This window comes from Salvelinus alpinus, chromosome 30, assembly GCF_045679555.1.
Source record: "Salvelinus alpinus chromosome 30, SLU_Salpinus.1, whole genome shotgun sequence".
NCBI lineage: Eukaryota > Metazoa > Chordata > Actinopteri > Salmoniformes > Salmonidae > Salvelinus > Salvelinus alpinus.
This window is the reverse complement of record NC_092115.1, coordinates 15989719-16013760: the sequence shown is the minus strand read 5'-3', so window position 1 is coordinate 16013760 and position 24042 is coordinate 15989719. Positions and strand designations below refer to the sequence as shown.

The 24042-nt window shown below is 42.1% G+C and overlaps 2 protein-coding genes across 2 annotated transcripts; one reads left to right on the top strand and one right to left on the bottom strand.

Annotated features, from left to right (window-relative positions):
• The first annotated feature begins 9398 nt into the window (after positions 1-9398).
• LOC139560302 (E3 ubiquitin-protein ligase MARCHF2-like) lies at positions 9399-12552 on the top strand. The gene is made up of 5 exons (XM_071376952.1): positions 9399-9673; positions 10238-10473; positions 10774-10969; positions 11099-11308; positions 11792-12552. The coding sequence occupies exons 2-5, from the start codon at positions 10295-10297 to the stop codon at positions 11945-11947; spliced, it is 741 nt and encodes a 246-aa protein (XP_071233053.1). The 5' UTR covers positions 9399-9673; positions 10238-10294; the 3' UTR covers positions 11948-12552.
• Positions 12553-12749: 197 nt separating this feature from the next.
• Positions 12750-20678, bottom strand: LOC139560303 (ras-related protein Rab-11B-like). Its single transcript, XM_071376953.1, has 5 exons — positions 20436-20678; positions 18570-18765; positions 13842-14035; positions 13160-13240; positions 12750-13031 (listed from the first exon to the last, which is right to left on the bottom strand). Exons 1-5 carry the CDS (start codon positions 20473-20475, stop codon positions 12889-12891), a joined length of 654 nt encoding a protein of 217 aa, XP_071233054.1. The 5' UTR covers positions 20476-20678; the 3' UTR covers positions 12750-12888.
• Positions 20679-24042: the final 3364 nt, after the last annotated feature.

Below are 24042 nucleotides of genomic sequence, written 5' to 3'. Positions count from 1 at the left end.
CAGAGCAGTGTCCCCAATCACTGCCCTGGGGCATTGGGATCTTTGTTTAGACCAGAGGAAAGAGTGCCTCCTACTGGCCCTCCAACACCACTTCCAGCAGCATCTGGTCTCCCATCCAGGGACTGACCAGGACCAACCCTGCTTAGCTTCAGAAGCAAGCCAGCAGTGGTATGCAGGGTGGTATGCTGCTGGCTCTTGGGGATGTCATTCGAAAACAATGTTAACTTTCACTGCTATGCGGATGACACACAGCTGTACATTTCAATGAAACATGGTGCAACCCCAAAACTGCCCTCGCTAGAAGCCTGTGTTTCAGACATAAAGAAAGTGGATGGCTGCAAATGTTCTACTTTTAAACTCGGACAAAACAGAGATGCTTGTTCTAGGTCCCAAGAAACAAAGAGATCTTCTGTTGAATCTGACAATTAATCTTGATGGTTGTACAGTCATCTCAAATAAAACTGTTATGGCCTCAAGGACAGCTTTTTTCCATTTACGTAACATTGCAAAAATTAGACATTTTCTCTCCAAAAATGATGCAGAAAAATCTATCCATGCTTTCGTTACTTCTAGGTTAGACTACTGCAATGCTCTACTTTCCGGCTACCCAGATAAAGCACTAAATAAACTTAAGTTAGTGATAAATACGGCTGCTAGAATCCTGACTAGAACTAAAAAAAATTGATCATATTACTCCAGTGCTAGCCTCCCTACACTGGCTTCCTGTTAAGGCAAGGGCTGATTTCAAGGTTTTACTGCTAACCTACAAAGCATTACATGGGCTTGCTCCTACCGATCTTTCCGATTTGGTCCTGCAGTACATACCTACACGTACGCTACGGTCACAAGACGCAGGCCTCCTAATTGTCCCTAGAATTTCTAAGCAAACAGCTGGAAGCAGGGCTTTTTCCTATAGAGTTCCATTTTTATGGAATGGTCTGCCTACCCATGTGAGAGACGCAGACTCGGTCTCAACCTTTAAGTCCCTATTGAAGACTCATCTCTTCGGTAGGTCCTATGATTGAGTGTAGTCTGGCCCAGGAGTGTGAAGGTGAACGGAAAGGCACTGGAGCAACGAACCGCCCTTGCCGTCTCTGCCTTGCCGGTTCCCTTCTCTCCACTGGGATTCTCTGCCTCTAACCCAATTACAGGGGCTGAGTCACTGGCTTACTGGTGCTCTTCCATGCCGTCCCTAGGAGGGGTGCGTCACTTGTGTGGGTTGAGTCACTGACGTGGTCTTCCTGTCTGGGTTGGCACCCCCCTTGGGTTGTGCAGTGGCGGAGATCTTAGTGTGCTTGACTCGGCCTTGTCTCAGGATGGTAAGTTGGTGGTTGAAGATATCCCTCTAGTGGTGTGGGGGCTGTGCTTTGGCAAAGTGGGTGCGGTTATATCCTGCCTGGGGGTATCATCGGATGGGACCACAGTGTCTCCTGACCCCTCCTGTCTCAGCCTCCAGTATTTATGCTGCAGTAGTTTGTGTCGGGGGGCTAGGGTCAGTCTGTTATCTGGAGTATTTCTCCTGTCTTATCCGGTGTCCTGTGTGAATTTAAGTATGCTCTCTCTAATTCTCTCTCTCGGAGGAGGACCTGAGCCCTAGGACCATGCCTCAGGACTACCTGGCATGGTGACTCCTTTCTGTCCCCAGTCCACCTGGCCGTGCTGCTGCTCCAGTTTCAACTGTTCTGCCTGCGGCTATGGAACCCTGACCTGTTCACCGGACGTGCTACCGGTCCCAGACCTGCTGTTTTCAACTCTCTAGAGACAGCAGGAGCGGTAGAGATACTCTCAATGATTGTCTATGAAAAGCCAACTGACATTTACTCCTGAGGTGCTGACCTGTTGCACCCTCGACAACTACTGTGATTATTATTATTTGACCATGCTGGTCATTTATGAACATTTGAACATCTTGGCCATGTTCTGTTATAATCTCCACCCGGCACAGCCAGACAAGGACTTGCCAACCCTCATAGCCTGGTTCCTCTCTAGGTGTTGGCCTTTCTAGGGAGTTTTTCCTAGCCACCGTGCTTCTACACCTGCATTGCTTGCTGTTTGGGGTTTTAGGCTGGGTTTCTGTACAGCACTTTGAGATATCAGCTGATGTAAGAAGGGCTATAGAAATAAATAAGATTATACAAATTACAGGAGCGTTTCCCAAACTCGGTCCTGGGGACCCCAAGGGGTGCACGTTTAGTTTTTTGCCCTAACACTACACAGCTTGTTCAAATGATCAAAGCTTGATTAGTTGATTCTTTTAAATAATCCGTGTAGAGCTAGGGTAAAAACCAAAACGTACACCCCTTGGGGTCCCCAGGACCGAGTTTGGGAAACTCTGAATTACAGTGAAGGCCGCTACTTCACATATATCATCCGTTACAACCAAATGTGTGATTGAACATTGGATCACATTATATTATGGACAGCATTTTAAACGGTAACAATGTTGACGGACGTCCTATTTATTGGAGATGGTCAGCTTGCCTCAAGGTTTGCTGTAGTGTTCTACTCAGCCAATATTCTTGTCAGACCATTCGTGTCACACGTGAACCTGATTGCCACGGACTTTATCAATATTTGAGTCCAAAGGGGAGACTAGAATAGAATTTACAGGCTTGGCCTACATAGTCTGTTTTGAACTCCACCACTGGAGTCTCATTAATTGTCATAGAATGTCATGAAGGATTTCTTTGAACTTTGAATGCCTATGAATTTCCTTGTTTGTCAATCTCTAACCTACTTTTTTAAATTGAAATTTCACTAAAGCACTTATAAATGCATGAAGTGGCAGTTTATTATTGAAGTGAAAGGACGCTTCATGGGCATCTCCTTCCTCATTGGGGAGCAGGAGGCAAGTTCCTCCTCTGGTGGTGGTGTGTGAACTTTGAACAAGAGGATGTGGCATTTAAAAAACAGATTATAACAAATACCGATCATGCACAGAACTACCTGTATGCTTTACATCTCACTCTGGATGATCAAAAGGGCATGCGGAGGATCCTTGGTGGTCTCACCCTGAATTGCCTAAATGGGAGAGAGATCCACTTACAGTTTAGTTGATAAAGATCTTTGGAAGCTTCGTAATGGAAATTAATAGATAAAGGAGAGTTTTGGAATTTTGAAAGGACTGGTTGACAAAAATGGAAACATTCTTGGGTCTCTCCTTCCTCATTGAGTAGGCGGGAAGATCCTCTGAGTTGCCAAATCAGTGTAGAAGACTGACAACAGCAAATAACAGTAGGACTGAGTTGAAATAATTGGTTATGGCAGTGAAAAAGGACTGCGTCTTGAGCCTCTACTTCCTCGTTGTGGAGTAGGTGACGAGATGGTCCTCTGGTTGTGTTGCCAAATAACCAAAAGGACATTTCTACTGACGCTAGCTGTTGTCATGCCTAGACATGGCAGAGTATACCCTGATTAAAAATAATTGGTTCTTTGGCCTCTCCTTCCTCTGTGAGGAGCAGGAGGCAAGATCTTCCTCTTGTCGTGGTGCATTCTCAGTGTTGGAGTAGTGCAGAATATTGTGAACAAAGGATGTGGCTTTTGAAAGCAAAGATAGTAATCTATTAGATACACACTATTATAGCCGACATCAAGCTCAAAAAGCACAAGAAACAAGAAAGAAACTCCCACCATCTCAGATTTTTCTGAAATCGTTTCTGTTGTTAGAAACAGATAAGATTAACATTCCTTTAACATTATTTTGTTGAATTATATCTCTGAGAAATTAAGCTAATTGATTGCACCCAAATCATCTCTAGCTGACATCTTTGCTAACAGGTATTGTGTCAATTTAAAACTTGCACAAGACAGTTCACATAATTGTCATCTTAAAGAAATGTAGCCAATTTATTCATTACTACACTTAGTTAATCCAGAGATTCTTACCATTGCCTCAATTCGGCAGTCTCGTCCAGATCATCGTGGCATTTGTAGTTCTTTATGATAGCCACATTAGCAGCTAATTAGCTTTTCATTTTTGGGGGGCAAATACAGGCAACTATATTGATTTTAACGAATCACCTTGTCATAAAGAGATTTACATGGTTATCAAAACATCACGCAAGAGATTACACAAAACGCAGCCCTTATTTTAAGTGTTTATAAAATCCCCATATGGGAAAAATGAATGGTGGGAATACGATTGGAATCTTTTCCTTGTTTGACTGCTAGGTTTTATGGGTTTTATGACTCATGCTGTGGTACTCTATGCTGAAACATCAATGCACGGGCGAGTCAGTGCCACATTTTCATTTGTCCCGAAATCAAAATGAAAGAAAAGTTATCTTGCAAATTCATCAGGCTATGGTGTGAAATAGGCTTTTAGAAGCGCCGTCTTTATTTTATTACTTATCATTAATGCTGTCTTTGGAGTGCTTTGGTGTGCTTATCAATGCACAATCAACTTTTTCCCCACTCCTATCGCTTCTTCTATCTGTGGAACAGCTTGTTGCATTGTGGCCATAGACACATAATCCATAGAAGGGTTTTGGAACCTCTAACTCTGGCAATATGACTTTTAAACTCATGGATACGCTAGCAATGGCTGTCAGTCTTGACTTGAATGGGAATTACCATCTATGGATTATATGTCTATGGTTGGTTGCGGTTGTCAGTTTGCCTAAAGCAAAATTTCAAAATACAATTGTGCGAAAAACATACAGTTTGGAAAGTAAATGCTGTCATTACTAAATATGTAATGTGATAGGTATTTTAACATTTTTTTTTTACAAAACACATTTGATAAAATATTTAAATCAGTCATCTTCCTCAAATGAAGGGGACGATGACACAATCTTTGCGAGAGGGAGGGTATTTGATTTCATTGGTCCTTAACTCGTGGTAGACACTTCATTTAGGATCAAATTTGAGTTATCCCCATGTTAGCCTGCCATAGAGCAGGTTAGTTCTCAAGAATTCGTTACCATAGAAAATATACCTGGCTAAAAGGTGAGCCACCTCGCTAACTCCTCAAACCTGATTCGTAGTATAGGGCTCTGGTCCATAGACTGCTTCAAGGGTAAGAAAACCAATATGTAATTTTAGAATTTGGGTGAACTCTTTAACCATGGGGGGGTTCTTTAAGAAAGAAGAAAGAAAATAAAATCACCTAATAACAGGAACGGCACCATCTAGTGGTCAGAACCTGGCAACAGGATGTAGGATGGGACATAAACCCAATAACTGTTGGGGTGAGATTGACATGGGTGTGGGGAGTCCGTGGATGGTTTTTGACGTCTTACTCATTGTTAGAAAAAGTTTGGTCCAAATTGGATGTTAGGTTGCCTGGCTACCCAGACTCCGTGCTCTGGCCAAATGCTACGCCACGCCCACGGATGTTAGTTTCTTCTCCGCAATGAGTCTGAATCTGAGTGCTGCCCCGACAATTTCTAGAACGCAAACACATTCTAACCGTTCTGATTGGTCCCAGAAACCGATGGGTTGTGCCAGAGCCAGAACACACGAGGGTATGCAGCGTTCAGAAAATGTGTCATTGACTTTAATACTCTGATTGGTTAGAGATGATCCAATCACTAATTACTTTGTTTTGACGTCACCACAAATGACTTCAGCGATGGCACTCAGACTGAAGTATGTAGCGAACATTGAGCAGCAGAAGAATTCAGTTTGAGTCATCAGGCAAGATTTTACGTACTATAATAATTGAATATTATATGAATCCTATAAATTAAAAATTGCCAATTCGGGTGTAATCAATTAGCTTTATTTCACAGATCAAATTATATTTTTACAAATAAAGTTTCCTTCCTCATTGCCATCCCTGTCTCCATCTGCTGAGGGGGTGATCAAAGGAACTCCTTGGCCCTCAACCACTGTCACGCTGGTAGGAAGGATCGGAAGACAGACGCAGGAATGCGTAATAGTTTTTTTATTAAGCCCAAAGTACGGCGTGCCGTGTAAAGGCACGGGAACGAAGACCAAACAAACACGTAACAAAAACACAGGGTTGAAACCCAAACAAAAGAGTGAGGAGTACCTCAAATAAATAACACACGGGACGAGACTGTAATCATCTGCGCAATCCACAAGGGCACGAAACCCCAAAACACACAGCACAGGTACTCACACGCACATTGTAACAATAATGGAAACCAAAGGGCACACTTATACAAGTACTAATCAGTGGGAATAGGGGACAGGTGTGCGTAATGAAAGTTCCAGAGGGATCCATGACAACCGCTGCCAACCCATCTTTGCAGATCCCACTATACTAAGTAATTGTGATCCCGAGCAGGTTTGTTGTATAGCCCTGGACAGGGCGGCATTGATCTGCTGCACTACCGCCTTTACAATGGCTCTGGCTTGCCTGTCAAAGACACTCTGGAATAGCTGTTGTTCTAGCTGGTTAGCCGCCAAGTAGATGTCCTGCAGCACTTCAATCACTCTATCCTGGACGTCTGTGTATGTCACATCCTGAGTGATACCAAAAAGCTCCTCCGGAGAGTCCATCAGGATTTGGAGGCTCACTTTTTTGCCTGAGCTGTGTGCAAACTGATCATGTGCTTCAGTGGAGATAAGGAATATGCAAAAGACTATGAAGAACATTGTTGGGAACATACAAATAGTTTCATTCCAAAAAGCCATATTGCCTAAGCTGTGTGCAAACTGATCATGTGCCTCAGTGGAGGTAAGGGATCTGCAAAGACAATGAAGAACATTGTTGGGAACATACAAATAGTTTCATTCTAAAAAGCCATATTAATCAGTAATATAATAGTCACAAAACTGGGGTGGGGGGGGGGGGAATCTTCTCTTACAATTTGCACAAATTTTTTAAATTTCAGGCTCAAAAGATCTATCATCCTCTTACATTCCACTGGCCTCTGTTCTTTTTGTGTTTTTTTAGTAACCATGCTGTCACAATGCATATTGTAAATGAACCCCTAAACAGTGTCAGATCAATGTCTGTTCTTTATTTATTTTGACTTTTATTTTCTTTGTACAAGCTTTCAGTCGTCACTGTATATTTGACAGTTTAGTGTGACATTTATGTTGACAGCAGGTTTTTAGCCTTCTCTGTATTACGCGCAAAGGGTATATGGGAAACGGGCGCGAGAGAAAAAGGCAGATAACTTTGTTAACGTTGTTCAAGCGTCCAAGAAACAACGTCAATCTTAGCATCTAGTTGGAAAGAGAACAATGAATTTACTGTGTTTCAATATTGGTCTTGTTTCAGAAATCTTTCTAATTATTTTGAACGTGTACTGAACGGATATTTGTAATTAATGTTCTGAAGTCTGCTAGCAATATGACGTCATTAACTGTGGCCTAGCTCCACTGTTTGTGCTGGCTAATATTAGTTAAACTTGCGCCACATTAGCAAGCTGTTAGCATGTAATCAACTATTTGGGTAGAAATTCTCACGCATATTGATGCATTTGATGTATGAAGCACGCTAATGTAAAGTTGCGTACACGTGTATTGTTTGTGGGTTATATTTTAAGAGCATTTTGGTATGTTTCTGCATCAGCTCTTACGGTGTTTTTATGGAAATGGTACCGCATTAAACTCATGAACAATCAGTTTGAGAGTTGACCATTCATTCAGCTGGGTATGCTACACTTATATGGTGTATGTATTTGTTAAACATTGGATATATACCGCTTTGCAACTAAACACGTTTTAAAGCTACAATCTAATTAAAAATCTGAGAATATTAATATAGTAATATTTTACACAAACAAAGGCGATAAAACACATGTGTGTGAATATTGCGTTTTGAAACAAAACTCTGACTATCAGATAAGTGACTGTCATAGATCTGTTTAGGGCCTGTTTTCAAGAATGAGAATGGAATGAATAACGTAGTCAAACAAAATGTGCTTACAATCTTGACTGGCGACCGTACACTACTGCAATACGTCTTTGCGCTTCCATTCCTCTCGGGAATTGGGCTGGTTTCAAGGTGAACTGTTCTCGACATTAGGGCGGTGCACAATTGGCCCAGCGTCGTTGTAAATAAGAATGTGTTCTTAACTGACTTGCGAGTTAAATAAAAAATGTAAAAACAGGGAGCGACAATTCACCTTGTCCATGTCCAACACTCTGTCGTTCTCCTGAAGACTACTGTAGAAGGAAATACAGTTCAGTGTGAATGAAGCGAAGTCGATATCTAGCACCTTGACCTCCACCTCATTTTCAGCCCCGTGTTGCGTCAATAGATGTAAGGGATCTACACTAGACAACATTTGTTTTTTTCAGATAACTTATATAAATATAGGACTTGTTTTTAACTTTCACATTTAAAATTAAAGTAAGAATGAGAAAAGCATAGGCTGTTATAGGATTGGTAAAACAAAAAAAACGTATGGTTTTGAAGGGGGTGGCCGTGCGTACACTACTGCAATATGTCTTTGCGCTTCCACTCCTCTCCTGAATTGGGCTGCTTTCAAAGCGAATTGTTCTCGAGAGACAATCCAAAGTGTCCATGTCCAGCAGTCTGTTCACCTCCTCCTGAAGAGTCCTCAAGGAGGCTATCTGGTCCAGCGCTGTCAAGGAGTCAATGTCTACTGGCACCTTGACCTCCACCTCTTCACATGTATCCACCCTCAGGACCCCTTGGTACTGCAGCTCCTCTAGACTCTACCCTGAGTTGTTACCCGTGTTTACGTAGACAGTGGTGGAAAAAGTACCCATTTGTCATACTTGTTTAAAACTAAAGATACCTTAATAGAAAATGACTAAAGTGAAAGAAAACACAGCTGCCGCAGGTTTCTATGTTAAAGGGATACTTTGGAATTTTGGCATTGAGGCCCTTTATCTACATCCCCAGAGTCCGATAAACTTGTGGATACTTCTTTATATCTGTGTCTAAAATAAAGGAAGTTGGAGGTAGTTTCGCGAGCCAATGCTGGAAGTCTATGTGTATCTACTAGCATGCATTGGTGGAAAAAGTACCCAATTGTCATACTTGAGTAAGAGTATAGATACCTTAATAGAAAGTTACTCAAGTAAAAGTAAAAGTCACCCAGTAAAATACTACTTGAGTAAAAGTCTAAAAGTATTTGGTTTTAAATATACTTAAGCATCAAAAGTAAATGTAATTGCAAAAATATACTTAAGTATTAAAAGTAAAAGTATAAATCAAACCTTTTCTGCTTAAACATATTAATCTCAACCTAAGAACCTCATAGACAAGTAGAAGTATGCCTACAATGTCCAACTATAAAACTGAGATAATATATATATATATAATACACTTTTTGTATACCATCTTGTCTTGCATTGTTTTCTCTTGCCAATAGTCTTAGGACAGTGGCTACTGCCACTTCAGGGTGTTCACATATTAGCCTAATTTGTAGAATAATTTGTACCATATGAATAATCATGCTACCCTTGTATCGTGGTAATAGTAATGCGTCACCAGACACGATGATCACGTGACCATAACGATACAGTCACTGCACAGCTGAGAGAGATGCGAGCAAGTCAGCTAACTGTCATAAATCCGTGAAAAATACACCGTTTCTGCAAGAAGACGGGGAGATGGTTACGAACGAATAAATTATCCAGCCAATGGAGCAGATACACGACTTGCCATCATATATTGTAATCCTCCCAAAGCATCGTTTTATGTCTAAATGTCAATGTCATTCTCGTCTCTAGCTAGCCAAATAGCTAGCTAAGGCCAGGGGGAGCTGGTGTCGACTATACGGTGCGTTATCCCTTGTTTCGAAACGCTATCTAGATAACTGTTCATCATGCATAGCATTGTATTGATTGATTTAGCCAGCTTGTTAACTAGTGGGAATGTCGTAGCTAGCTAACGTTAACGTAGAGAGGATGTGAAAACATGAATGCTTAACAGTAACGTAGTTAGCTACAGTAACTAGACAGCCAACCATTTATCCTGTCTGGCTGTGTCTGTTGGTCATTTATTGATTCACTGGAGCAGAGCTTTGTCTATAGTTGCTGACAGTCAGTTTTATCTATGATGTTGATGACATGTTGATGACCCGCCACCACATAAGCTTGTCAAAATGAAGTATGCACCTGGCTATAAAGAATGTCCCCTTTAATTCGAATCCTCTTTATTACATAGTTTCCCGTGTCAAATCCTGTTTTGACATTGTCTGCAAAGCCTTTGCCAAAGGTTTTTGTCATGATAAAAGGATGATCAATAGAATATGGATTCTATTTCTATGGACTGATCACCTCACATGTCATGAACCATCACAAGTAACTTGTAACAATGTTACATACTAACATTGTCACTCAGTCCAAACAGTTGCCCACAGCAGTGGGAGGAGAGGCGTGTCACCCACACCAGCGTGCCATGACTACACCAGGCTGCTGCCACCTGCCTGGCTCCCTGTGTGACTACTCAGGCAGCGCTGCCGACCTGCCCAAGGAGGTAGAGGAGCCAGATGCCGGCCAGGCCCAGTACGTCGCTAAGGTTACGGCCAAAGATGGCCGCCCACTCTCCACTGTTGTCAAGGCTATGGGCTCACAGAGGTAAGGAGGTTCTTCGAGAAGGTTCTTATCTTTCTTTGTAAATATGGATGACCGGGAATGTGACCCTTGGCTTCGATCTGATAAATAAACAATTCCTTGAATGGAGATAAACGATGGACAAATAGATCTCAAAGCTTATAGGAGAGGGCAACATACTGTATCATTTTCAGATTCAGCATATCTGATAAATACATGTTGTATATTGATGAAAATAATGTGTTTTGTTTATAGTGCATTTAATGTGTCATTTGTTTTGAAACGAGTGGTCACCAGGCAAAATTTCTTCCCCTATTTGTCTAGTAATGAAGGCATGTGTCGGATTTGCCACGAGGGGGCCGGTGGTGAGATGCTGCTCTCCCCTTGCAGCTGCACAGGGACCCTGGGTAAGGTGCACAAGAGCTGCCTGGAGAAATGGCTGTCCTCCTCCAACACCAGCTACTGTGAGCTCTGCCACACCGAGTTCACCGTCGAAAAGCGACCGCAGCCCCTCACACAGGTAAAATGGCAGTGTGTGTGTGTGAGTGAGTGACAGGTTGATGGGTAATTCTGTTTAAGTCCTCCATCACCATAGTAATGACAGAATAATTAGCATATTAATAATGAACCTTTCCTTGCATTCTCCCAGTGGTTGCGGGACCCAGGCCCTCGCAGTGAGAAGCGCACGCTTCTGTGCGACATGGCCTGCTTCATGCTCATCACGCCACTGGCGGCCATCTCTGGCTGGCTGTGTCTGAGGGGAGCCCAGGACCACCTGACCCTCAACAGCCGGCTGGAGGCTGTGGGCCTCATCGCCCTCACCATTGCTCTCTTTACCATCTACGTTCTCTGGACACTGGTAACTAACACACACACACACACACACACACCCCTTATCACCATTACCATGGGTTACTTTACTCCACCTTTGTTAATTGACAGCATATTTTTGCAGTGTAAATGTGTGCTTTACAATTGCTATTAGTACATTTGTGAGACAAATTAGACATTTGTGGCGCATTGTTTGTTTTGTTTTCTTGTCTACGGTATTTTGTGCCCTTCCCATTTTATATTCAGGGGAGACAAGTAATGTGCCAACAAATCTTTTGTGCCTGCAACAAGAATTGTTTGTTTGTACTCTGAAAAAAAGCTTACAATAGTTACACAATCATCAAATGAAGCGGAACCATTTTGCAGACCAAATACAAATTTGTCATGCAATATGTCTAACTTTGTATTGTGCGTGCCTGCGATAGCAACGGTATATTTAACAAATCTGCTCTGCAGTGCGTATGAAACCGTCTGATGTAGTTTCATTGACGTCTGTCTCCGTGCCCCTCAGGTATCGTTCCGCTATCACTGTCAGTTATACTCGGAGTGGAGGAGGACCAATCAGAAAGTGCGCCTGCTCATGCCTGAAATTAAAGGAGCGCACTCTACCCAACATTCCGTCCCAACCAAGTCGACCAAGAAAATGACTGACGAGACCATCGTATGAGCGCTGTGGTCTCACTTAAAAAAGTGTAATATATCTTGAACTTCTGCACTTGTAGACCATTCTGGGGATTATTTCTCCATATTCTCTATTATTTGAAACACTTGAGCCCAGATATTAACTATAACCAGTGGTTTTGGGACGTGTTGGACTCGTGGAATGAAGTGTCACTGATGTCATCGCTGGATTATGAACACTGGTCTGGAAAATCAGGACACAAACGGAAGGACACAGCTAATGTAGCGGGATGTAACTGATGCAGCATGTTAATACAGTATATTTGAAACATACTACCCCCCTTCACAATGTATTTAGCTGTTTTTGGAAAACTGGCATCCAATAGCCCTATGAATTTACTCTCTCAGAACAATGACCATGTGAACGACCAAGTCTAAATATTATGTTTTCTGTTGTTAACTCTTTGCTCTTTGGAAGCTGGTAGAAGTGGGAGAGAGAAGAAGGGAACAAACTGCAGTGTTTTGGAGTGGGCTTTGGATTGTCAGTCAATGTATGCAGGGTATGCAAAATCATTTTATGTTGCACTCCCTTGAGTGAGCTGGGTCATTGTGCAATAAAACATAAGGGACTCTTGGTCTTTGCAGTCGGCACATCTGGAATGCATGTGTGCTGAATCTAAGTTACTTATACAGGAGTATTAGATCGGTAATGATCACTTGATGCAGTTGACTGCACCAAACATACCACCATCTAGTGGACATTTAAGGGACTACACTCCTTGCAAGTGGTCCAGAATGTAGGAGCATACAAAGTACACAGGTAACATGAGATATCCACTCAACTACTGTAATATTGTAAAATTTTATTTTATGGCATTAATATAATGTGAGTTGACAAGCTATCAAAAACAAAAGTATATTACACAAAATGAAGAATGTTTGCGCCACAACACTTTGAGATGACAGAAAGGTAAGCGTCATCATGGGTTACAGGTTCTGACAGCACTGCAGTTTGTTCCCTTTGTGGTCCGTGGTGGGCGGAACACTTATGTCCACCACATTGTTTCCAGGGGACTCATCATGGGCGGACCGCTCAGCGATCTGCTTCTGCGATACGATGCGATAGATTTCTGTGGAGAGTAGACTAGACTGTTGTGGTGCATCTCAATACTTCAAAAGAGGATTTTCTAGTTTATTTCATCTTCACTATGTCAAAGCAATTGGCTTTCCAGACAGTCCTTTTGCTGAAATACTGTACCTGTAAGGATATTCTTGAAAGCTTCCTCTACATTTGTTGAATCTAAGGCTGAAGTTTCAATAAAGGATAGAGTGTTCTTCTCTGCAGGTTTAGAGAAAGGGCAAAGTGAGTCACACAATCATTATTAAACAGTTCCTGGAGAAAAAAATACCCTCTATTTACATTTGAGTGATTTAGCAGACACTGTTTTCCAGAACCAATTAGGGTTAAGTGTCTTGATCACCCAGTCGCCTCGGGGATTTGAACCAGCAACCTTTCAGTTACTGGCCCAACGGTCTTAACTTCTAGGCTACCTGCAGCCACATTTCACATTAAAGCTGCCTCAATACCATTTGCATTACACATTTAGGCTGCTAAATATAGCAATACAATACCCTCCTCCCATTCCCTTGTGATGATCACTGATATAAAAGTTCCAGATAGGTGAAGCAACTATATGGAGCTGCTCTCATTTTATTGTCATTCTATCCATCTCTTCAAAATCAGTGTTCCCTTATGACTACTTAATTAAGACAAGAAGGCTGTTCCAAGATTATGTACCCCTTAGCCTGGCTCTAGATTAGTTTGTGCTGTCTTGCCAACTCCTATGGTCATTGCCATGACAATGACCATAGGAGTTGGCAAGACAGCGCAAATAAATCTGGGACCAGGCCATGTTCCCCCTGCCAAAAGACCAGAGTACCTGCAAAAGCCCGGGCCTCATCCATGGGCACGGCCCTGAGGTGGCGCAGGTCGCTCTTGTTGCCCACCAGCATGATGACGATGTTGTTGTCTGCATGATCCCTCAGTTCCTTCAACCAGCGCTCCACGTTTTCATAGGTCAGGTGCTTGGCGATGTCATACACTAGGAGAGCACCCACTGCCCCTCTGTAATAGCTGTAGGAAAGACTGCTTATCAATCTCAATGTACCAACAGACAATGTATGGGGCTCCAGTGAGGCTCCAAGTCAGACACTGATTGGTGATGAGGCTCGTGATCGGCTAGTGCTCGCCAAACCTGATCCTGGAGAGATATATTTATTGTCATGATTCTTGCCCTGGCGGCAGAATGGAGTGATTTCCGATAGATGGTTCAGCTGCAAAGTCAAAATTGGCTATATTGTAAAAATTCATGAAAACAAAAATGATCTTGGTCTTAATTTAGAGTTAGGCATTAGGGTTAGCAGTGAGGTTAGGGTTAGGCACTAGGGTTAGCAGTGAGGTTAGGTTTAGCAGTGTGGTTAGGGTTAGGCATTAGGGTTAGCAGTGAGTTAAGGTTTGGGTTAGGTTAGGTTTATGGGAAATTATGTTTGAGGTTTTGTACCTTGAGTTGCACTGGCCTATTGTGATCTCCTCTGTTATTATTTCCAATCCTGGGTTTATGGAAAGATTTGTGTGTGTGAAAATGTAAAATGTATGAATAGTTGACCTACCCTTATATTTTGCCATTCAGTCCAGGTGGAGCCAAAGATTTAAGGGTGGCTATCCACTTGGATTCTGCAGCCTTTCTCTGGGCTATAGTCCAGGTGGAGATCGTTTATAGCCCAGTGATGTTCAGGTGTATAATGGGGTGTGTTGGGAAATGTGTGACTAGATGTGTGGACAATTTATTATTAGTGATTGTGTATATAGGTGTTGTTTAAGACGTGTTAAGATTGTAAACCCAGTTTCCCCGACATAGATTTTATGACATAATGCACAGGTGATTGCATAGACGATATTGGTGCTGTTTATGTTCATCAGTTGTTTGATTGGGCAGAAGGTGTGTGCGTGTGGGTTGTGTATGTTTGTCAGTTGTCTGTATTAGTGATATTCTATGGGTAATGAGGGAGAAGGCCTGTTCGAAAATTTAGCATGGACTAAGAGGTCCTTTAGGTTGGAATTCCTCCTGTATGCTGAGATGGTTCGGAGTAGTTGTAGTGGGAGGAAGGCATCTTGTGTATTTAAAAATGTGCTTTTTAGTCTTGAGTGTATGTGTTGGTTTGTGTGTGAATAGGTGCTGATGATAGGTAACCTCTGGGGTTGGGGGTTCTAGGGAAAGTCTGAGGGTAGCAGAAGGGGATTGGATTTGGATTCAGACCCTAGTAAGGGAAAGGGAGAGAAAGGGAAATGGGTGGCTGGCCCAGAGGTCTATGGTGGTGGTATTGAGGGTGGAGGTCGGAGTCGGCTTGTTCTGGTGGTCCTTATAGGCATTTTGGTCCTGATCCTGGGGGTAAGGGTTGGGATTAGGGTTAGAAACCGGGTTCTGTGGGTTAAGGTTAGGGTTAGAGTCAGGGTCAGGAACAGTGCCACCTGGGTTAAGGTTAGGAGGGAGAGGCAATTGATTTTGGATGATGCTTACAAGCGTGTCAGCTTTGATGTATCTCAGTGACCGCTTTGAGTACCCCCTCCTCAATGCCTCAAATAATGTGTGTGTAGCTGTATTGAAATCCGTCTGTTGAGTACATAATCTGTAGAATCGGATGAGTTGTGATTTGACAATTACCCTAAAGGTATGTTTGGGGTGGAAACTAGATCGGTGGAGTAATGCATGTGTGTCTGTTTCTTTGAAGTAAACTTTAGTGTGTAGGTCAACTATGGTTGCTTCAGTGTCCGGAAAGAAAACGGTGGTGTCTATGAAGTTTATTCTATGTGGGTGTAGGACATATTTAACTGTAATGGTGGGATGGTGATTATTCAAGATGTCTATGAATGTGGTGAAGTCCTGTAGATTGTGTTGCCACACTCCGAAGATATCATCCAGGTAGCGTTTGTAAAACAAGGGAAGCAGTGGGCATTTTTCCAAAGCTGTAGTCTCCCAGTCCGCCATATATATGTTTGCGTATGCTGGAGCGAACTTTTTGCCCATTGCTGTCCCATGAATCTGTAGATAGTGTTGGTTGTTAAATGTAAAGTCCTTATTTCTGAGCCCCAGTTCAAGTAGCTGTAAAATGTGTTTGTCTGGTCTCTGTTTATCTGGATATCTTCGGAGTGCGGCTCCCACTGCTGCCATCCCTGAGGGAATGTCTATGTTTGTATAAAAATAGTCTATATCTACGGTGAAAAGGTATGCATGTGCTGGAATTGGGATTTTACGAAGTGTGTCTATGAAGTGATATGTGTCCTTAATGTAACTGGCATGTTTTTGTGAGATGGGGTTAAGAAAATGATCTATGAATTCAGCTGCTGGAGATGACTCACTACCACAATCCGAGACAATGGGTCTTCTGAGACAATGGGTTAGGTTAGGCATTAGGGTTAGCAGTGAGGTTAGGATTAGGCATTAGGGTTAGCAGTGAGGTTAGCGTTAGCAGTGTGGTTAGGGTTAGGCATTAGGGTTAGCAGTGAGGTTAAGGTGAGGGTTAGTAGTGAGGTTAAGGTTAGGTTAGGCATTAGGGTTAGCAGTGTGGTTAAGGTTACGTTAGGTATTAGGTTTAGCAGTGAGGTTAGGGTTAGGCATTAGGGTTAGCAGGGAGGTTAAGGTTAGGCATTAGGGTTTGCAGTGAGGTTAGGGTTAGGCATTAGGGTTAGCAGTGTGGTTAAGGTTAGGCATTAGGGTTAGCAGTGAGGTTAAGGTTAGAGTTAAGCATTAGGGTTAGCAGTGAGGTTAGGGTTAGGTTAGGCATTAAGGTTAGCAGTGTGGTCAGGCATTAGGGTTAGCAGTGAGGTTAAGGTTAGCAGTGAGGTTAAGGTTAGGAATTAGGGTTAGCAGTGTGGTTAGGCATTAGGGTTAGCAGTGAGGTTACGGTTAAGCATTAGGGTTAGCAGTGAGGTTAAGGTTAGATTAGGCATTAGGGTTAGCAGTATGGTTAGGGTTAGGCATTAGGGTTAGCAGTGTGGTTAGGGTTAGCAGTGAGGTTAAGGTTAGGGTTAGGCATTAGGGTTAGCAGTGAGGTTAGGCATTAAGGTTAGCAGTGTGGTTAGGCATTAGGGTTAGCAGTGAGGTTAGGGTTAACAGTGAGGTTAAGGTTAGGGTTAGCAGTGAGGTTAAGGTTAGGCATTAGGGTTAGCAGTGAAGTTAAGGTGAGGGTTAGTAGTGAGGTTAATGTTAGGTTAGGCATTAGGGTTAGCAGTGAAGTTAAGGTGAGGGTTAGTAGTGAGGTTAAGGTTAGGTTAGGCATTAGGCATTAGGGTTAGCAGTGTGGTTAAGGTTACGTTAGGTATTAGGTTTAGCAGTGAGGTTAGGCATTAGGGTTAGCAGGGAGGTTAAGGTTAGGCATTAGGGTTTGCAGTGGGGTTAGGCATTAGGGTTAGCAGTGTGGTTAAGGTTAGGTTAGGCATTAGGGTTAGCAGTGAGGTTAGGGTTAGGTTAGGCATTAAGGTTAGCAGTGTGGTTAGGCATTAGGGTTAGCAGTGAGGTTAAGGTTAGGCATTAAGGTTAGCAGTGAGGTTAAGGTTAGGAATTAGGGTTAGCAGTGTGGTTAGGCATTAGGGTTAGCAGTGAGGTTAGGGTTAAGCATTAGGGTTAGCAGTGAGGTTAAGGTTAGATTAGGCATTAGGGTTAGCAGTGTGGTTAGGGTTAGGCATTCGGTTTAAGGTTAGGGATTAGGGTTAGCAGTGAGGTTAAGGTTACGGTTTAGCATTAGGGATAATGTTAGGCATTAGGGTTAGCAGTGAGGTTAAGGTTAGGGTTAGGCATTAGGGTTAGCAGTGAGGTTAGGGTTAGGCATTAGGGTTAGCAGTGAGGTTAAGGTTAGGCATTAGGTTTAGCGGTGAGGTTAGGGTTAGGCATTGGGCTTAGCAGTGTGGTTAAGGTTAGGTTAGGCATTAAGGTTAGCAGTGAGGTTAAAGGTTAGGCATTAGGTTTAGCAGTGAGGTTAAGGTTAGGGCTAGGCATTAGGGTTAGCAGTGAGGTTAACATTAGGCATTAGGGTTAGCAGTGAGGTTAGGCATTAGGGTTAGCAGTGTGGTTAAGGTTAGGTTAGGCATTAGGGTTAGCAGTGAGGTTAAGGTTAGAAATTAGGGTTAGCAGTGTGGTTAGGCATTAGGGTTAGCAGTGAGGTTAGGGTTAAGCATTAGGGTTAGCAGTGTGGTTAAGGTTAGATTAGGCATTAGGGTTAGCAGTGTGGTTAAGGTTAGGGTTCGCGGTTAGGGTTAGGTATTAGGGTTAGCAGTGTGGTTAAGGTTAGGGTTAAGTTTCAAATCAAATTGTATGACTTAGTGGCTGTACCAGCTAGTGACCACTCTGCAGAGCTACTTCCAGAACACGATTCATGACGAAAACGCTAACCTGGTGTGTAGGTTTATGTTCCACACTTCAACCCAGCACTAAAACACCTGATTTAAGTCATCAAGGAAATTAGCAATTTATTGATTAGTTGAGTCACCAATGTACCTCTTTGGGACTGAGATTTGAGACCACTAGATTATTGTTTTCTGTTGTCCTTGTTGACAATCATTTACTTTCCAAGAGGCCTCAATAGGCAGCCATGAGGAATCCCACCCGACTTACGCGGAGGTGATGGCTCTGTAACGTTCCTGTCCAGCCGTGTCCCATATCTGGGCCTTTATCGTCTTCCCATCCACTTGGATGCTGCGGGTGGCAAACTCCACCCCGATGGTGCTCTTACTCTCAAGGTTGAACTCATTCCGTGTGAACCGAGAGAGCAAGTTACTCTTCCCGACGCCAGAGTCCCCAATTAGCACAACTTGATAATGAGACAGAAAGAGATGGAGAGAATGAGAAAGACAGAGAAATTCTTACAGCCTAACTGTCAGATGAGCTAGCCTAGTCAACAAGTGTGTCATAGATGTACTAGGATCCAGGATCCTGGGTTAGACCTTGGATCAATGCCTGCATTCTTCACCATTATGTGACTTGGCCCTCCCACCTACAACTGTTACATAATACGGGTTGTCATTTCCAATCACATCCATTGACAATATTTTTTATTTATTTTATTTGACCTTTATTTAACTAGGCAAGTTAGTTAAGAACAAATTCTTATTTTCAATGACGGCCTAGGAACAGTGGGTTGGCCGCCTTGTTCAGAACGACAGATTTTTACCATGTCAGCTCGGGGATTTGATCTTGCAACCCTTCGGTTACTAGTCCACGCTCTAACCACTAGGCTACCTGCCGCCACTTGAATAAGTGGATGGCTGAAATCGACCTATTTGAAGTGGTATATGTCTTTATATACTTCTGTCAATATTTCTCAGAGCTTATGGGTCTTTTGTTTAATTGGTTACCCCTTAACCAAGGAGACATAGTAGTTGGTGTCTAATTGATGTTCAGTTTGAGTGAAATTCTAGCATGTACAAAGTTGGGCCCCTTAAGAGCACTGCTGAGAAACACTGAACTCAATGATACAATTTTACTATTAATAATATTACTACAATAACAGGCTGACAAACGGCCTATTCTACTGTATTTAACACTGAGGTGACAGGAGTAGGCCTGGCAGTCACATTGGGGCTGTCGAGGTGGAGCCCTTTTGTATTCTCACAGTACAGTAAATAAAGCTGAACTTTGTCCCTGTGGCATCACTGCTGCTGCAGGAAGCTGATAACATGCTCCGTCAAACCTAAATCGACAGTTTTGGGCCACTTTTGGCTTTCCTGTTTCAACAGGGTTTCTAAATGATGGCGAGGGAGGAAGAGGAGAACCCTTTATCGGCTGATGTCTACTCCACAGAAGATACTCTGTATCACTTCATAAATAGACCTCTATACAGGGCGTCGCTGGCGAGCTCAATGGAAATCAAAGGATGACATTCTAGAATAGATCAAAGGGGTATTTCTTGAGATAGAACATAGTATTCACAGTGTTATAAGGTCCTTGGACACTGGTCTACATTGCCAAGTTTTACATTTCCTTTCACTAATTCCATAAAAATCTACATGAATTCAACATTTGCATAATCAATAGTCCCACATTAAATAAAATATTAAATAATATATCTATGGGATATGGGAGGCTACAATTCACACAAAAAATAAAATTTCATATAGCTCTTTTAACCATAAATGGGAAAACAGCATTCTTGTCAGTAACCTATTGATAAACAGTTCCTCTTTTATGGTTTCATCAGTGTTGATAAAGTCAAAGAAGCAAACGCAGATAGGGTGTTGCACCTTACCTAAAAATATAGCTGTGGGCGTTGTTACAATGTTACAATGACAGCATTTATGTAGCCATAGTAGCAAACGTTTTCCACCAAAGAGACACATACAATGTTTATTTCTAAAAACATTTATCCAGACTATTTGTTATTATTCGTTCACACTGATGTCTGATTTGTCATTGGACAGAACGCAACAATGATAGAATTATTGAAGGTCCTATGAACGGGCGAATGCAGTCATCAAAATTTACCTTTGAACAAGAAATCGTATTCATCGTCTCTGTTCCCCATTCTAGACGAGGCCTCTCCAGCGCTTGTTCCCGAAAATAATGTGCAAAACTGTATGCCTCTGAATTATCGGTATGTACGGGATAATTGTTTTTATAAATGTGTGAAACAATGCGCCAATGTTGTCTGTCAAACAAGGCTGACCGCAGGAAGAGAGATCTCCGAACTCTGCACTGGGGAGGAGTCCCTGTTTCCATACCTTCCACACGGTGGCGCTGCTGGCTGTCATACTAATAGGAAACAAACAGCACAACCTATCCCTGCTGAGGGCCATTGAAAGAGTGTTAGATGCTCAGTTTGTTAATCACACAACTCTTCATCCTTGAAGTTCATGTCCTAAATTAGCAGTGGGCTCTTGTGCATATGGTTGATCAATATTTACATCACTCTCAAACAAATCAATATTAATTGCATACTAATAATATTCAAGTATAGTCTCTCTCCTCATCAAGTTGATATTGGCAATCAAGAGAAAGTCAGGTTGAGAGGTGAGGTCTTGAACAGACGGCTATTATGTCATTCAGTCGACCTTTTTACATTTACATTTTAATCATTTAGCAGACGCTCTTATCCAGAGCGACTTAGTGAGTGGATACATTTTCATACTTTCTTCTTGATTATGGTGATATTATTTATCAAAGTGCAGCTGCTACTACTCTTAAACCTTAAGACTCAGTTTACCATCGTGTCCTTGGTTTTGTTACAGGGGACAGTTTTGATACTCATCACTGCATCCTGTATCAAAAGGTAGCTGGACTTCGCTAATGACCTGTAGATCTCTACATTACTCCCTTTTTGTTTACAAGGCGCTACTTCATAAATGCCGTTTTATCTAACTTTGATGTTGAAGTATAGACACCTTAGTTGCCTAACCCATTCACAGAATTGGTTAACTTTTGAGGTTCCTAGGGTCTCCGCCGAGCTAGGTAAATCTTATTTTAGTTTTAATGCACCGTATTGCAGGAACAACATTCTAAATACATTTCATCTTGATGTCCCAGTGCCGTTCGGGCAATTTAAAGTATTGATTGGGGACTTATTTGTGGAGGACTGTAATGGTTTTTCTGGGTGATTTGTCATGTTTTATTTGTGCTTCCTATGACTGTTTTTGTATTTTAATATATACACTACTGTTCAAAAGTTTGGGGTCACTTAGAAATGTCCTTGTTTTTGAAAGAAAAGCACATTTTTTGTCCATTAAAATAACATCAAATTGATCAGAAATACAGTGTAGACATTGTTAATGTTGTAAATGACAATTGTAGCTGGAAATGGCTGATTTTTAATGGAATATCTACATAGGTGTACAGAGGCCCATTATCAGCAACCATCACTACTGTGTTCCAATGGCACGTTGTGTTAGCCTTTTAAAATTATAAACTTGGATTAGCTAATTGATCATTAGAAAAGCCTTTTGCAATTATGTTAGCACAGCTGAAAACGGTTGTTCTGATTAAAGAAGCAATACAACTGGCCTTCTTTAGACTAGTTGAGTATCTGGAGCATCAGCATTTGTGGGTTTGATTACAGGATCAAAATGGCCAGAAACAAAGACCTTTCTTCTGAAACTCGACAGTCTAGTCTTGTTCTGACAAATTTAGGCTATTTCATGCGAGAAATTGCCAAGAAACGTAAGATCTCGTACAACGCTGTGTACTACTCCCTTCACAGAACACCGCAAACTGGCTCTAACCAGAATAGAAAGAGGAGTGGGAGGCCCCGGTGCACAACTGAGCAAGAGGACCAGTACATTAGTGTCCAGTTTCAGAAACAGACGCCTCACAAGTCTTCAACTGGCAGTTTCATTAAATAGTACCCGCAAAACAGTAGTCTCAATGTCAACAGTGAAGACGCGACTCTGGGATGCTGGCCTTCTAGGCAGAGTTGCAAAGAAAATGCCTTATCTCGGACTAGCCGATTAAGAGATTAAGATTTGCAAAAGAACACAGACACTGGACAGAGGAACTCTGCCTAGAAGGCCAGAATCCCGGAGTCGCTTCTTGTGTTTTGTGGGTACTATTTAATGAAGCTGCCAGTTGAGGACTTGTGAGCTTCATTAAATAGTACCCTCAAAACACCAGTCTCAACGTCAACAGTGAAGAGTTGCAAAGAAAAAGCCATGTGATATATTCAATGCGCATAACATGAACATGTAAATTAATTTTAGCATAGACGTCAATGCTAAAGATATCTAGGGTTTTGAAGCAAACTTCTGTCTAGAAATGGCAGACTGGTCTCAGAGTATGACATAACATAGTAAATGTAATTCCGGGATACTGAAATTAGTATGATAAGTTACGTTTGGTATGGTTATGTAACCGATGTGAAATGGCTAGCTAGGTCGCGGTGGTGCGCGCTAATAGCGTTTCAATCGGTTCCGTCACTCGCTTTGAGGCCTTGAAGTAGTGGTTCCCCTTGCTCTGCAAGGGCCGCGGCTTTTGTGGAGCGATGGGTAACGATGCTTCGTGGGTGACTGTTGTTGATGTGTGCAGAGGGTCCCTGGTTCGCGCCCGTGTCGGGGGGACGGACTAAAGTTATACTGTTACAGTTACATAAGATAGACAGTTACTTAAGGCAAAAACTAAAGGAGGGTATAACTCGAACTAGTGGTGCGCAGGTCAGCTGTTTCTTCACCCGCACCCGCCCGCAATTGTTAATAACTCATAAGCCATGCACAACCGGCAGACTATATGTGATAAAGTGAAAATCTGAGGCCCGCAACCAACCCTTACCCGCGAATATATCAAATGCGCTATAGGCTACAGTCAAATATGACAACGATTTTTGACAGGGATATGTTTCTGCTTATAATTTACGACATTTTGGTAGGCTATTTGTTTGTCAACTTTCTCTTTTGTCATCATATGTTGCCCTAGAAGACTAAATAAACCTTTGCTCAACAGAATAATGTAATAGATCGATAGAATGAATCTTCAATCTAGTTGACATTGGTTAAATTTTCTCTGTCATCTTTCGCGGAGCAAAGACGTTTAGGGACCGGGGAGAAAATACAATAACGCACAAACAAAGGGAAAGATTTTCTGTGCAAAATGTCCAAATTACATCCGTTTGACCGGTTGTAAGGAAAAATAAATCTATGAAAACAATGCAATGTGTTTCTGATAAGATTTCAGTTAGGCTGCGATGCATATTTTATGTGGTTGAAAAAGCCTACTCTCAGCTTTTATGATGAAGACAACACCTTTACATATTGTATCTAACTGAGCATTGCATTCTCTCAAGATGCAGAAAGAAAGAAATCATATTTCCCACTCCTGTTCCCAAGTCCAAATTTTGCCTACATTTGGTAAATAATTTTACTACAAGAAATGCTTAATTCTGCAGGAGTTATTGTTAAGGCTGTGTGAGAGGTTATAGACCTACAGTCAGTGTCCAGATTTCAGTTTCCATTTAACCCATCTAAACAGTAGGCTACAGTTCCCTTGACATGCCATAGGCCTATTTGAAGTCCCCATCTTGTGACTGTCTAATATGTATATTGCCTCACAATCATCACACACAACTATCATCCTCTTTTACCACTTCACCAAATCTTTCCCAAACATTACT

Bases quoted from the DNA above. Each gene is read 5' to 3' on its own strand.
- LOC139560302 (XM_071376952.1), top strand. From the start codon at position 10,295: ATGACTACACCAGGCTGCTGCCACCTGCCTGGCTCCCTGTGTGACTAC. The intron at 10,474-10,773 runs GTAAGGAGGTTC...CTATTTGTCTAG, and splicing joins AAGGCTATGGGCTCACAGAG to TAATGAAGGCATGTGTCGGA. The intron at 11,309-11,791 runs GTAACTAACACA...CGTGCCCCTCAG, and splicing joins TCTACGTTCTCTGGACACTG to GTATCGTTCCGCTATCACTG.
- LOC139560303 (XM_071376953.1), bottom strand. From the start codon at position 20,475: ATGGGGAACAGAGACGATGAATACGATTTCTTGTTCAAAG. The intron at 14,036-18,569 runs GTAAGTCGGGTG...TCTTTCCTACAG, and splicing joins TACAGAGCCATCACCTCCGC to CTATTACAGAGGGGCAGTGG. The intron at 13,032-13,159 runs GTACAGTATTTC...TACTCTCCACAG, and splicing joins TTTCAAGAATATCCTTACAG to AAATCTATCGCATCGTATCG.